The 12,135-nt window shown below is 34.5% G+C and overlaps 1 protein-coding gene across 2 annotated transcripts; it reads right to left on the bottom strand.

Annotated features, from left to right (window-relative positions):
• Positions 1-149: 149 nt before the first annotated feature.
• Positions 150-11,832, bottom strand: NKAIN (Sodium/potassium-transporting ATPase subunit beta-1-interacting protein). Of its 2 annotated transcripts, XM_089647420.1 has the most exons (5): positions 11,590-11,832; positions 10,472-10,609; positions 10,286-10,366; positions 852-1,101; positions 150-766 (listed from the first exon to the last, which is right to left on the bottom strand). In XM_089647420.1, exons 1-5 carry the CDS (start codon positions 11,641-11,643, stop codon positions 150-152), a joined length of 1,140 nt encoding a protein of 379 aa, XP_089503546.1. In that variant the 5' UTR covers positions 11,644-11,832. The 2 variants fall into 2 exon arrangements, with proteins under 2 accessions (XP_089503546.1, XP_089503554.1); XM_089647428.1 differs by lacking the exon at positions 10,286-10,366.
• Positions 11,833-12,135: the final 303 nt, after the last annotated feature.

Genomic DNA, 12,135 nt, shown 5'->3' with positions numbered 1-12,135 from the left:
ACAGCTTATTCCTAACTACGCGGTGATAAATACCCTGTTTGTGTACAACATTTTCAGATAAAATAAATTATTTATTAAGGATCACAAAATGGTCTTTCAATACTTATTAAAGATTGTAGCGCAAATATCCGAGCCGTATTTAAAACACATTACATGGCTGTTTCACTGTCAGGGGGCGGGGGGAAGTATTGGGAGCCCTGGTGCAAATGATAGGCCGGGGGCCCATTGTTCAGGAAACTCTGAGTGGAGTGCGCCCGGTAAGGCATGTTCATGTTGTTCATTAAAGCTGGGTCAGGAACATTCCTCTTCTGGGGAACTTGCGGAGTCGCTTCAGTCAGAGAAGGACTGGAGCCAGGTCTCGACATGTAAGTGTCATTGTAACTTGGCTCAGGGTACACTGCCGTGTTGTCAGTGTGCATACTGATGGGACGGGTGCCGTGGAAGTTGGAGTAACTGGATCGAACAGACGGAGGTCTATGATTGTTGTAGACTTCCTCTTCATGGTAAGGTTCATTGAGGGATTGCTGACTGGACTGGCGATACGTGGGGTTAGTGTGCCCCGTGGCTGGAGCTTGGCGGGAGGTGGACCTCCTCTGCGAGGTTCTCCGTGAAGAGTGCCTAGTGGAGTGCCTCGAGGAGACGGAGCGCCTCTTCACTCGCCGTGGGGTCATGGGTTTTGCGGGCGGTTCGGAGCGCAACTCGGCAGGTCTACTAAACTCTATTGAATATAGAGACTGGTGACCTGATGACTTTACACTACCACGTGCTGAAACAAGAAATCATTATTTAATTTAGGCCAGCTTAACGAGATTAGGCAGATCACGTAGCTAGAGCTATTGTATTCAGCTTACATCGATCATCATCTGCTTTGGACAGTGTGGCAGCGTGGTAGAAGCCAAGCCCCAGGGCGATGAGCGCCAGCACGCACTGCAGGCCGGCATGCGCCGCCTCTACGTGCGAGTAGTGCACCAGGCAGTCAGTCACGCGCGAGGGTCGCAGCCATGCCACAGCCTCGCCCCCATCCCACTGCGCATGGCAGCCCCAGCCATTGGCCTCCCACCAGCTCACACTGCCTGTGCCCAGTGACAGAATTCCACTATCCTGGAAAGAATGGAATTCATAAATTAATAATAATTAAAGTGTGATAAAAACATAAATTGCCACATCCTAAAATATTTAAATATTGGTGCAAGGTAAATAAATCAACAATAAAAGTTATACAATTTCAACTCTTCAGGCTAATTTTTTCGCTTTTGGGAACAACTTACATTGTCTACCTTCACAGAACTTGAAAATCAACTATGAAATTTGATGAATTGTCTAAATTCTGCGAAACAACCTCTCCTTACTGTTTTTAATTAATCAAAAATAGTGGTCGAAAAATCTGACGAATTATTATTACGTCTCGATAAACACCATCCACAATTAGATATTATCATAACAAATATGTCTGGAAGATTTCCAAACCTAACTACCAAATCGTATAACTTCTCCAAAGCTGAATACCATAATATTATAGAGTACCTTACCTCGGTAGATTGGTCATTTTTAGACGAGGGAAATATTTTAAATAATCAATTAGAACAATTTTAAATATCTCGACAGAACGCTTTGTTCCCAGGGTCAACTTCACACCATCTAACTATCCCAAATGGTTTATAAAGGAATTTAAAAAAATTGTTAATCACAAAAAATATATTCACAGAAATACATAAACATACCAGAAATCCTAATGATTATATAACTTTTACTAAATTACGAAAACAGTGTAAAGAATTATCAATGAAATGCTATAGTGATTATGTTAGCCTAATAGAAAAAGAGGTACACCAAAATGTTAAATTTATGGAATTTTTTCTAAATCTAAAAAAAAAATGCATATTATTGCACACTTCGGCCGGGAAAGGTAGTTAATTGATGCTTAAGGCCGGGAAGGGTAGTTCTACCTTTTATGCCGGCCTCATTTCAATGGCAGAAAAGACGGAATTATTTAATTTTTTTACATGAATATATTTTTATATGAATATAATTTTACAATCTCTTTGTAAAGGTCCCAACTATATGTACATAATTATCGAATCATAATGCAAGTCTTTGTTTAAATTTATTTTGGTGCCTTTCGTTTACATCAGTATTTCAACAAAAGGATAGTATATTATTTGTTAGTGAAATAATTCATTTCAGTTTTTATGACCGTGAAACCCGATTCGAAACTCTTTCTCCGTTCCGCACCCACTCAACTCCTATGTGCAAGCGAGCGAGAGATGTTGGGCGTACTTAAAGAAAGCAGGTATGAACAAATACCGATAGGCGAACTGTAATAAATATATTACAAGGTTAATTGAGTTGCATTTCAAATAATATTCCATTTTCGTTCAGTACTTTTATAGTTTAAGTATGCTGAGTTACTATGTAGAAATATTTACTATTTTCGAAGATATTGCGATTTAAAACAAATTAAAGAAATTCGCAGGGAACCTTTATTTTTGCCCGGACTCAACATAGCGCCAGAGCAAAAAATACCCGGCCAAAATGTGTTAATTTAGAACTCAAAATTCCAATTGAATACATTTTTTTATTTTATTTAATGCTTCCGATTTTGTTTTCCGTGTTAAATCTTCCCCATAGGAAAAACTAAACCCTTCCACTCACTTTTCCACAAATGATCAGCTAGTCAATCAACACTATGCAAGTGCATTATATAAGTAAAATAAATACAAAACAATACAAGAACAACAACACGTCAACTCACCAGAGATCAAATGGGAAAAAAAAATTCACTGACTCCAGATATTTTCATATCAGAGGGTTCGGCTCGGTAGAACTTCTAACAGGGCCTATAAATCCTACTGATCCCTCAACATAAATATTTAAAAAATCTTTCGTTATCCTACATGTATTCAAAATGACCGACTTTTGCATCTTTATATATACATTTTTTGATAGATCTAATACGCCTAAATTTTTAATGAGAGAGCTAGGTATAATGCCAGTAGCCGAAATAACGAATGGTAATATTTTTATAGTCTGAGAATGCCAAATTCTTTTTATTTCGTTTCCTAAATCTGTGTATTTTCTTATTTTTTCATTTACAGATTTTTGAATGTTACAGGAATTTGGAATAGCGACATCAATGATATGAGTTATTTTTTTAATTTTGTCATGTAAAACTATATCAGGTCTATTATGACTAATCGTTCGGTCTGTTAGTATAGTTTTATCATAATATATTTTATAAAATTCGTTTTCTAAAAATGAATTTGGTTCGTATTCATAATATGGTACTATATTACGGCAGTCAATCATGTTATGTTTAATTACCAAATTTTGGTGAATTATTTTTTAAACTTGATTGTGCCTAAATGTATACTCGGACGGTGCTAATATAGAACATCCTGATATAATATGTTCTATAGTTTCCGGAAAAGCCAAACATTTTCTACACAAATCGTCTATTTGATTTGTATCTTTGATTATATGCTTTCTATAATTTTTAGTATTAATGACTCTATCCTGAATGGCAAGCATAAATCCTTCTATTTCTGCGCTCAACTCTCCAATACTCAACCATTTGTTTGACGAAAATTTGTCAACATACGTTTGGTTGAGATAATTGAAGTGTTTTGCGTGTAAAATTTTATTTGACCAGGAATCTAATAATTCCTGGTTGGGATTTATAAACATGTTGGCATTCTCATCGTATAAATTTAAAGGTGTAATATTTCTATCTGCCTTGCAAATTATTTTGTGCATTTCTGAGCTATGAGCTTTCCTATGGAAAAAAGTTCTTAGCATTTCTACCTGATTATGTTTCAAAGAAGTTATTTTGACTATACCTCTACCTCCTAAATTTCTAGGTAAATTAACTCGTTCTATAGCTGAATTTGGATGATGGCAATTAAACTTTGTTAGCGTAGTTCTAATTAATCTTTCTAAGTTATCTAAATCTGTATTAGACCATTTAATTATGCCAAATGAGTACGTTAATAGGTATTGCCCAAGTATTTATTGCTTTTACTAAATTTTTAGCAGATAGATTGCATTTTAAATTTTTTCCTGATCCTAGTTTGAAATTTAATCCTAATATCATTTTTAATACTACTATGGTCTAATCTATTTGATTGTGGGTATCCTAAATACTTATAAACCTCATCGCTTTTCATACTAGTAATTTGGAAATTTCTAAATATACTCTCGTCCCCATCTACAATTTTGCCTTTCTCTATATGGATCGTTCTACATTTATCTAAACCAAAAGTCATTTTGATATCATCTGAAAAGTTTTTAACTACCTTGATCATTTTCTCTAAATTTTGTTCAGAATTCTAAAATAATTTTATGTCATCCATATATAATAAATGCGAAATTGTACTACTCTCCCTTGTATTACCCTTAACTTTTATTCCAAACTTGCTTTTAATTAACATTTTAGAAAGAGGATTCAATGCTAAGCAAAACCAAAGAGGACTCAATGAGTCTCCTTGAAAAATTCCTCTTTTAATTGAAATGCCCGGTATTACTATTTTCTTACCTTTTAAATTGATAAGTAAATTGGTATTCCAAATGGACATAATATTTTCCAAAAAGCTAATAATAATGGGGTTAATTTTATATATATTTAATACTTTGATCAGCCACGAGTGCGGGACACTATCGAAAGCCTTTTGGTAGTCTATATAGCAAGTATGTAAATTACGTTTTCGAGTTTGAATCTGTTTTAGAATTACAGAATCAATAACTAATTGTTCTTTACATCCCATATGTTTTCTGTGACAACCTTTTTGTTGTTCAGATAAAATATTTTTTTCATCTAAATGAGTATATTAAATCTGTCAAGCAAGAGGTTAAAATTTTGTATATTGTCGGTAAACATGTAATGGGTCTGTACTGAGAGGGATTATTAATATTTTCGCTTTTGGGCAACATATAAGTAATGCCCTTAGTTAGAAAATTTGGAAAATTTTGTGGTTGACTGACAAATTTTGAAAGATTTTTTGCCAAAAGAGGATGTAAAGTAGTTAGATGTTTGTAACAAAAATTATGTATCCAATCGCAACCCGTGGCTTTCCAATTATGAGTATTTTTAATAATTTTGGTTAACAATTCAACCGATATATTAGAAAAACTCATTTATTCAATGCCTGAAAAATTGAGTTCTTCATTTTCTATCCAGGGACTTGACACATTAGGCCTTGCGCGCACCACGATTTTCTGTACCACGATAATTTTGTCGCAGAAATGCAACGTATGAGTTATTAAGTATGTGCGCGCATATACGACAAATAAATAGTTGCTATTTTAAAATTGTGATTTGTCACATTTTTCTGCGACAGCGCGCGACGCGATTGTCGCAAAATAAAATTATAGCATTTGAAGTTATATGGACACGCGCGCACTGCGATTTAAAATCGCTACCTGACAACCTTTCTTCAGCTGAGATTGCATTCCGCCATCTAGTATTATTGTATGCAATTTGAGGTCCAACAATTCTTAACACACTAGCTACGGAGATGTTTGTTAAAAAACTGCCACTTGCGGCGGGCGAAATTTGATCGCAATCCCACTACCGGATGTATGTCAGCAAACTTCAAACTGTGGAGCTTATATCAATAAAACAAAAATTAGTAATAAAAAAATATTTAATATTTAATAATGACTCAGGGGTAATAATAAGTTTACTTATTACTATAATATAATAGGATAAAATATGATGAAAAAATAGAACACGTTCTAAAACTAATTAAATTTAAACATATTTTTTCTTGGTGTGGTATGTTTGGAAACATTTACCAACATGAAGCGGAATTTTGCATTGTTTACACATGAACGCACTTGGTTTCCGTATTTTGAGCTTCGCACAAACTCGACAATTGCGTCTTACTAAGTTTTTAGTTTTCTCACTCGTTATTTTTACCAATTCGTGGTTTTTCAAAATGCCAGACAGTCTATCATGTGGATCAAAAAAAGAAGTTCTCGCCGTGACACAAGTAGGTGTACTTATTTGCAAATCTTGCGTGAATGATGTGGACGGTGTGGCTGCTGCGGAAGAACTATCTTCAAGCCAGGTCTCTGCAACTTGTAACAAAAAGTCGCGGAAGCAAAGTTTATTAGGTACGTTAAGTTTTTTTTAAATTTGGAAAGCATTGAAAATTCCACAATGAATAAGGTATAAGAAGGCTTTTTTGGTCCACTTTAAAGATTTTCTGTATATTGGATTATACGATAAATATTGGTCTGCAAGATCAACACCATTCATCAAATTATTGTAATCTACAATGCATTTTGGTTTTTTGATGGGCAACCCTGTTGTTCTATCAATTTTTCCCGTATCCACTATATCCGCCTGGTGTATTGTAGAGATCATCCTTACATCTCTCTTCTTGTTGGTTTTCCACATTTGAAGAAGTACATCCCCTTTTCGTAGATATGTGGTTTCTTGGACTTTAAGGCGTATATTTTTTAGTGTTGGCGGTATGCCACGATTTTTTCTAATTGTGCCGCAGATTCTAGTTTTTAACTCCATTAGATGGTTGGCTAAACGCACACTATTGTAATAATTATCCGCATAGATATTATACCATTTATTTAGGTACGGTGACAGCAATTGGATTATTGTGGAATCTAACGTAGCACTTATACCTGAATATAATTTAAAATTACAGATATATCCACTCTTTGATTCACAAATCATCCTATTCAGGATTCCATATTTTACAATTTTCATGGGATTGTACACGCGACATTTCAGACGACCTCTCCACGGAATCATCCCTTCGTCATGCTTCTCAGCATCACTTTGGAGTAAAGTGAACGCTTCATCTTGCCCGGCTGGTCGATCCCGAGGCGAGAAGAAAGGACGTCGATAGATGCGTGCGTTCCTGCGTACAATGCAGGACAATTGACCCTCCACCATCATCCCATGAAGCGGGTAATCTTAATGTTGTGACAACCTGGAGTCGCTTGGCAGTTGATGTTACTCATTTCGGTAGGAAATGTTTACTCACATTTATCGATTGCGGTCCAAGTAGATTTGCCGTGTGGCGGGAAATCGAGTCAGATAATGCAGCTTCGATTATCAGACATTTGGAAGAAGTGTTTCGGGAAAGAGGCCCGCCCAAAGTAGTTCTCATGGACAATGGTACTGCATTTTGTTCCTACAGTGTTACAGATAAGTGTAAGAGATGGAATGTTCGTCAAAGATTTTGCCAGCTGGAAACGGTATAGTTGAACGACATCATCAAACAATAAAGAGAACTGCAGCCAGAAGTGGAAGCGATCCCCTGCAGGCAGTGTTTCGGTACAATCTTTGGCTGCAAAAAGTCAGGATGATCGATGTATTGCGCTGTCTAGTATAGTTCACACTTCACACTCGTGGAGACACCCTTCTGCGCAAGTGAATATAGAAGAGGAAGTATTGACTGAGCTCTAAGTGGGCGATCTTCTTGCGGTTAAACCAGTAGATGGGAGATGCACATCGTGCATGGAAGGGTGACAGGACTTACTTCAGTCAACAACATCGAAGTAGATGGTATACCAAGACATGTGCTTGACCCGCGGAAGATGCCTGACAGAGAACGGACTGTGTCTGAGGAGAGACGAGATGGAATTGCCGCACGTTCCACCGTAAATATTTTGGGTTTGTTTGAAGAGGACAGTGAAGAACCGGATCCGGATATGCATCAGGAGGAGATCCACTTGCAAAGAGATGGTGACCTTGAAGAAGAGATAATCACAGAACAAGGACCTATTAGGTATTTACGAAACCGCAGAGGCACATAAAACAAGAGAGCTACGGCAGAGCGTCACACGGTGCAGAAGACGTCAGTTTAGACTACAGATACAAAACACTATTCGTGACTTCACAATTAAAATTAAGGTTATAAAATGTTCAAAATTGATTAATCAACTTATCTCAGTTAATTTCACGGTAAAACTATTACACCGTAAATAAATTTCCTCAGTCAAAAACACAACAAGCGTGCACGGCTCACCGGCCAATACTGAATTAAGGAGTTACGAAGTATTCGCGAGTAAAAATGGCACCATAATTTTACGCAGTTTCCTAATTTGTGTTTATCTAAAAGGTTAATTTTTTTTTAAATTTTCGAGTTTTACTAGTCGATGCGGGTCTAATTTTAACACCAGATGGCATTAAAAACGTATTTTCGAAAAATTTGGAGTTACGCAGTCTACGAATTAATGCGACGATATCTTTCTGCTGTAAAAGGATGAGTCCAGTATTTATGTGTTCTTTTATTCCTCCTCTTCCGAAGAAGCAAAACAATACAAGCAATTTGTACAAAATCCATGCTGAGAATGAACAATTCATCGCAATTTGTCATCGCAATGCGCGCAGTATTATTTTTGCGATTTATTATGGCACGATTTTAAAATAGTGTCGCAAAAAATACAATCGTGGTGCGCGCTAGGCCTTATGTTTTATATCTTTACTCCAAATTTTAGTCCAAAAATCGCGCATATCTGATTCAGATGGCAACGGAATATTATTATTCGAAATAATATTTTGTTTATCGTCAAGTTTGGAATAAAATATTTTTTCATTTTTCTGGAATAATCTGTTATTATTTTTTTTATTATACGTATAATTATATCTTTTTAATCTACTAGCTTTTACGCCTAATTTTTGTTTTAATAAATCCAATAAATCATTGATTATATTTTCATTATTATGACTATCTATGTTATAACCAAATTTTCTCCCAATTTCATTATGTCAGTTTTATTATAAGCAGAAATACTCCGACTTTCTGTCAAAACATGGCCGAGGCCTGAGGGGTTAAACTCACTAAACACAGATCACTGTTTCGGATAAAAAACATTTCCTCTGCCTCTTTATAGTACATTCTTCCAATGCATATTATTAATTTTTTTTTTTTTTTTGACAGTTTGATAATGCCTTCAGAGGGCGAAACAGCTGTCACGCGTAATAATAATTACACAGCAGAACTTGTTTAAAAATAAACTGTTTTTATAAACCCAATAACAATATTATTGAATATATAAAAAATAAAAAAATAAAATGGAGTTCTACAAATTAAACTTAATAACAATAAATAAATACATATTATTAATGTTTGAACATAAGTAGGTGCATATATACAAGTATTTCTTTTACGAAAGAATATTTCTTTTTTTTTGTTTTTAAAAGAAAGACAAACATTCCCAGGTTACGAATAACCTGACGATATTTGAAAATCTCCTACTACCACCACAGTAAGTGGAAAATGTTGTGACGGAGGACTTAGCCAGCCGAGGAATTGAACACACTACGCCTGGGTGGGATCCAAACGCGATGCCAACTCAGCCACTGACCGGTATATAATCATTTATTTTTTGCCGAGAATCAAACCCAAGACCATAGAATAATGAAAAACACAAGAAGTTCCTTGTGGGCGTATTTCGTAATCCAAATATCAGCCCGATTTGAGCCTTATTTCCATACAAACCTGTTGTTCACCATGAATATGAAATTCAAATGGGAAGGCGATGTAAATGGTCCAGAACCATATTTAAAAAATGTTAATATTTATATAACATGAGAAAAAACATTTCTCTGAATGTAAGTATCTATTCAGGGACCTCCTTACTTATGAACGTTGTATAAATATAAAGCGATGCGTAAGGTTGGAACAGTGAAAACTGGACATTACCAAGGCGTTTGTATTATACATCACGCTTTACGGGCCGGCTTTTACCATACCAACGTTGAATTGACATTTAAGAATCTAATTAGTAAGACACTTAGAAAGTAAGGTGTAAAGACTAAGGACGGGTTGTTTTGGAGAATTTGAACAATTCTTCAAATTTCAAAGTTAATTTTCAAGTTTTGTGAAAGATTTTTTTAAATTCTGTAATTATATCAGTTCCTGTCCAGCAACTAGCCTATAATGAAATAATAACAGAACTTGAATAGGACCTACACAGAACCCGAAAATTAACGTTGAAATTTGATGAATTGTCAAATTCTCCAAAACAACCCATCCGTAGTCTTTACACTTCTATCACTTTCAGACAAAAACACTGTATACAATTTCTTATTTTAATAATTTTTATTACCATCAAATAACAATTGAATTATGAAGATATAAACATATTCGTGCCATTTTACCAATGAAAATTAATTCCATGCAAGTGCATGGTGAATGAATGTAAATATTATTTACTTTTCCGGATAAATTTTAAACAGAGAGTAATGTAAGAAAAGGTATGTTTAAAGTTATCGAAGATCTAAAGAGATACACAGAGAAAATCATCTTGGACTTACCCGATCTAGGACTCCGACATTTAAATAATAACAAATAATAAATGCATTCCATGCTAGCCACAAAAGATTCCATGCCGCATACTAAAAATAACAACCAAATTAATTAAAACACTGTCAAATAAATACAACACTGATTTATTGCAAAATAAAAACAAAACACACAAAAATATAAAATTAAAAACTCACCGAATAAATGTACTTGGCAACAAATTGAAATGTGCCAAAGAATCCAAATATAATAAATAGTATATTAAGGAAATTGGCTAGTATCGGTGCCCACATAAAACCAAGGAAATCGAAAACCTGCCTTTCCAACGTTGTCAACTGAAATTTTTACAAAAATGCATTGTTATGAATGACACTGAATTTTGACAGCACTCTTTTTCTACAATAAATGGTAATTATTTACCTACGACTACCGTTTGAGAAAATATTCCGTACATGTTAGGTTAGGTTGGATTAGGTAGAATTAAATCACAAACCAGTCTATACAAACCTAGCGTAGCCCACAAACTACTTGAAAACTGGGATATAACTCTAAAGGGGACACGAGCAGGCGTTATTAAAGGGGCAATTTTTTGTAGTAGTAAAAACGGTAGTCGTAGGTAAATATTTACCCAATAAATAAATATCCTACAATTCCTTAATCCTTATTCCTGAAGCTTCGAGATGTATGTAGTAAATGTTAATTTCTGTGTCTATTACTAAGTATAAACCCTACATAAAGTGGATCTGTCAAAACAAGGGGACAACAATAATACAGTAATTCGGTGTACAAGATGTATTGCAATAAATTTATGCATTAAAATGATAATTTCATGAATTTAATTAATCATTTTTGCTGAATTAAGAAAAGCCTTTAGAACTTAATAAATCATATGGGTAAGCTTGTCGATTCACAAAATAGATTTTTAGGGTTTATTTTAATAATTTATGCATATATTTCATTAAAATAATAAAGGAAAAAATAATTTTGATTGAGAAAAAATTGAACTTTTGCATCTTTTACCATCTCTCACCACATAAATAGTTATTTCTTGTAGTAATGAAGTTGAAACCAAGTGCTATTTATATATTTTTGCGAAGCGAAATTCGACAAGATTATCATAATATATGTTACATTGATTATCTCTAAAACCTCTCCCTAGAGAAAAATTATATGAATTATTTTGTTTCAAATTCATAAAATAACAATGTAAGAAATAGTATGATAGAACTGTATTTTGTAAATCAAATAGTGCCACATATTATAAATGGTTACTTAAAAGAACTCTAATCGTGTTTACACATTAAATATTTCTCACCAGTTGAATAACACATAATGACAACAGGAAATGCCGTTTTTTGCAATGTCCCATGACGAGAAATGAAGAAACGCCTGGGTTTTGCCCACTAACGCATCATGCACAAAATAATAAATGTTCAGGTTGCTTTTACTAAACAACATCGAGCTCAAAATAATCGATATATCGTTATGAAGAAACCGTACGATGAAAATAAAAACAAATTATGACAACGCCATCGCAAACAGAAATCGCAACAAGTTGTTTATGTGTTTTTGTCTATGACTTTATAAAATAAATGTTTGTCTATGTGTAGCGTATGGTGTTACCATGAAACTAAAAAATATTTACAAGATCGAAATATTTTAATCGAAACATTAAAAGAATCGAATAAATCGCTCGGAGTTTAGCGGGATCTATCAGCTTTTTGTCTCGTGACCAATGACGTGACTGACGTTTCATAATGATTGTCTCGATTCCTCGTTCAATGACGATTGTCTCTCACTCTGATTTCGACTGATTTTTGGCAGAATCGGTTTCTTGTTCGACGTCGTTTCACAACGATTA

Source organism: Hesperophylax consimilis, chromosome 3 (assembly GCF_061612785.1).
Source record: "Hesperophylax consimilis isolate HC1 chromosome 3, BYU_Hcon_1.0, whole genome shotgun sequence".
Classification (NCBI taxonomy): Eukaryota; Metazoa; Arthropoda; class Insecta; order Trichoptera; family Limnephilidae; genus Hesperophylax; species Hesperophylax consimilis.
This window is presented reverse-complemented; position numbering and strand designations above follow the sequence as displayed.

What these genes read in the sequence shown, in the direction of transcription:
- NKAIN (XM_089647420.1), bottom strand. Translation starts at nt 11,643, where the DNA reads ATGGGACATTGCAAAAAACGGCATTTCCTGTTGTCATTATGTGTTATT. An exon ending in ATGTCGGAGTCCTAGATCGG is followed by an intron (nt 1,102 to 10,285) that starts GTAAGTCCAAGA and finishes CATTCTTTCCAG; the next exon opens with GATAGTGGAATTCTGTCACT. An exon ending in CAAAGCAGATGATGATCGAT is followed by an intron (nt 767 to 851) that starts GTAAGCTGAATA and finishes TTCTTGTTTCAG; the next exon opens with CACGTGGTAGTGTAAAGTCA.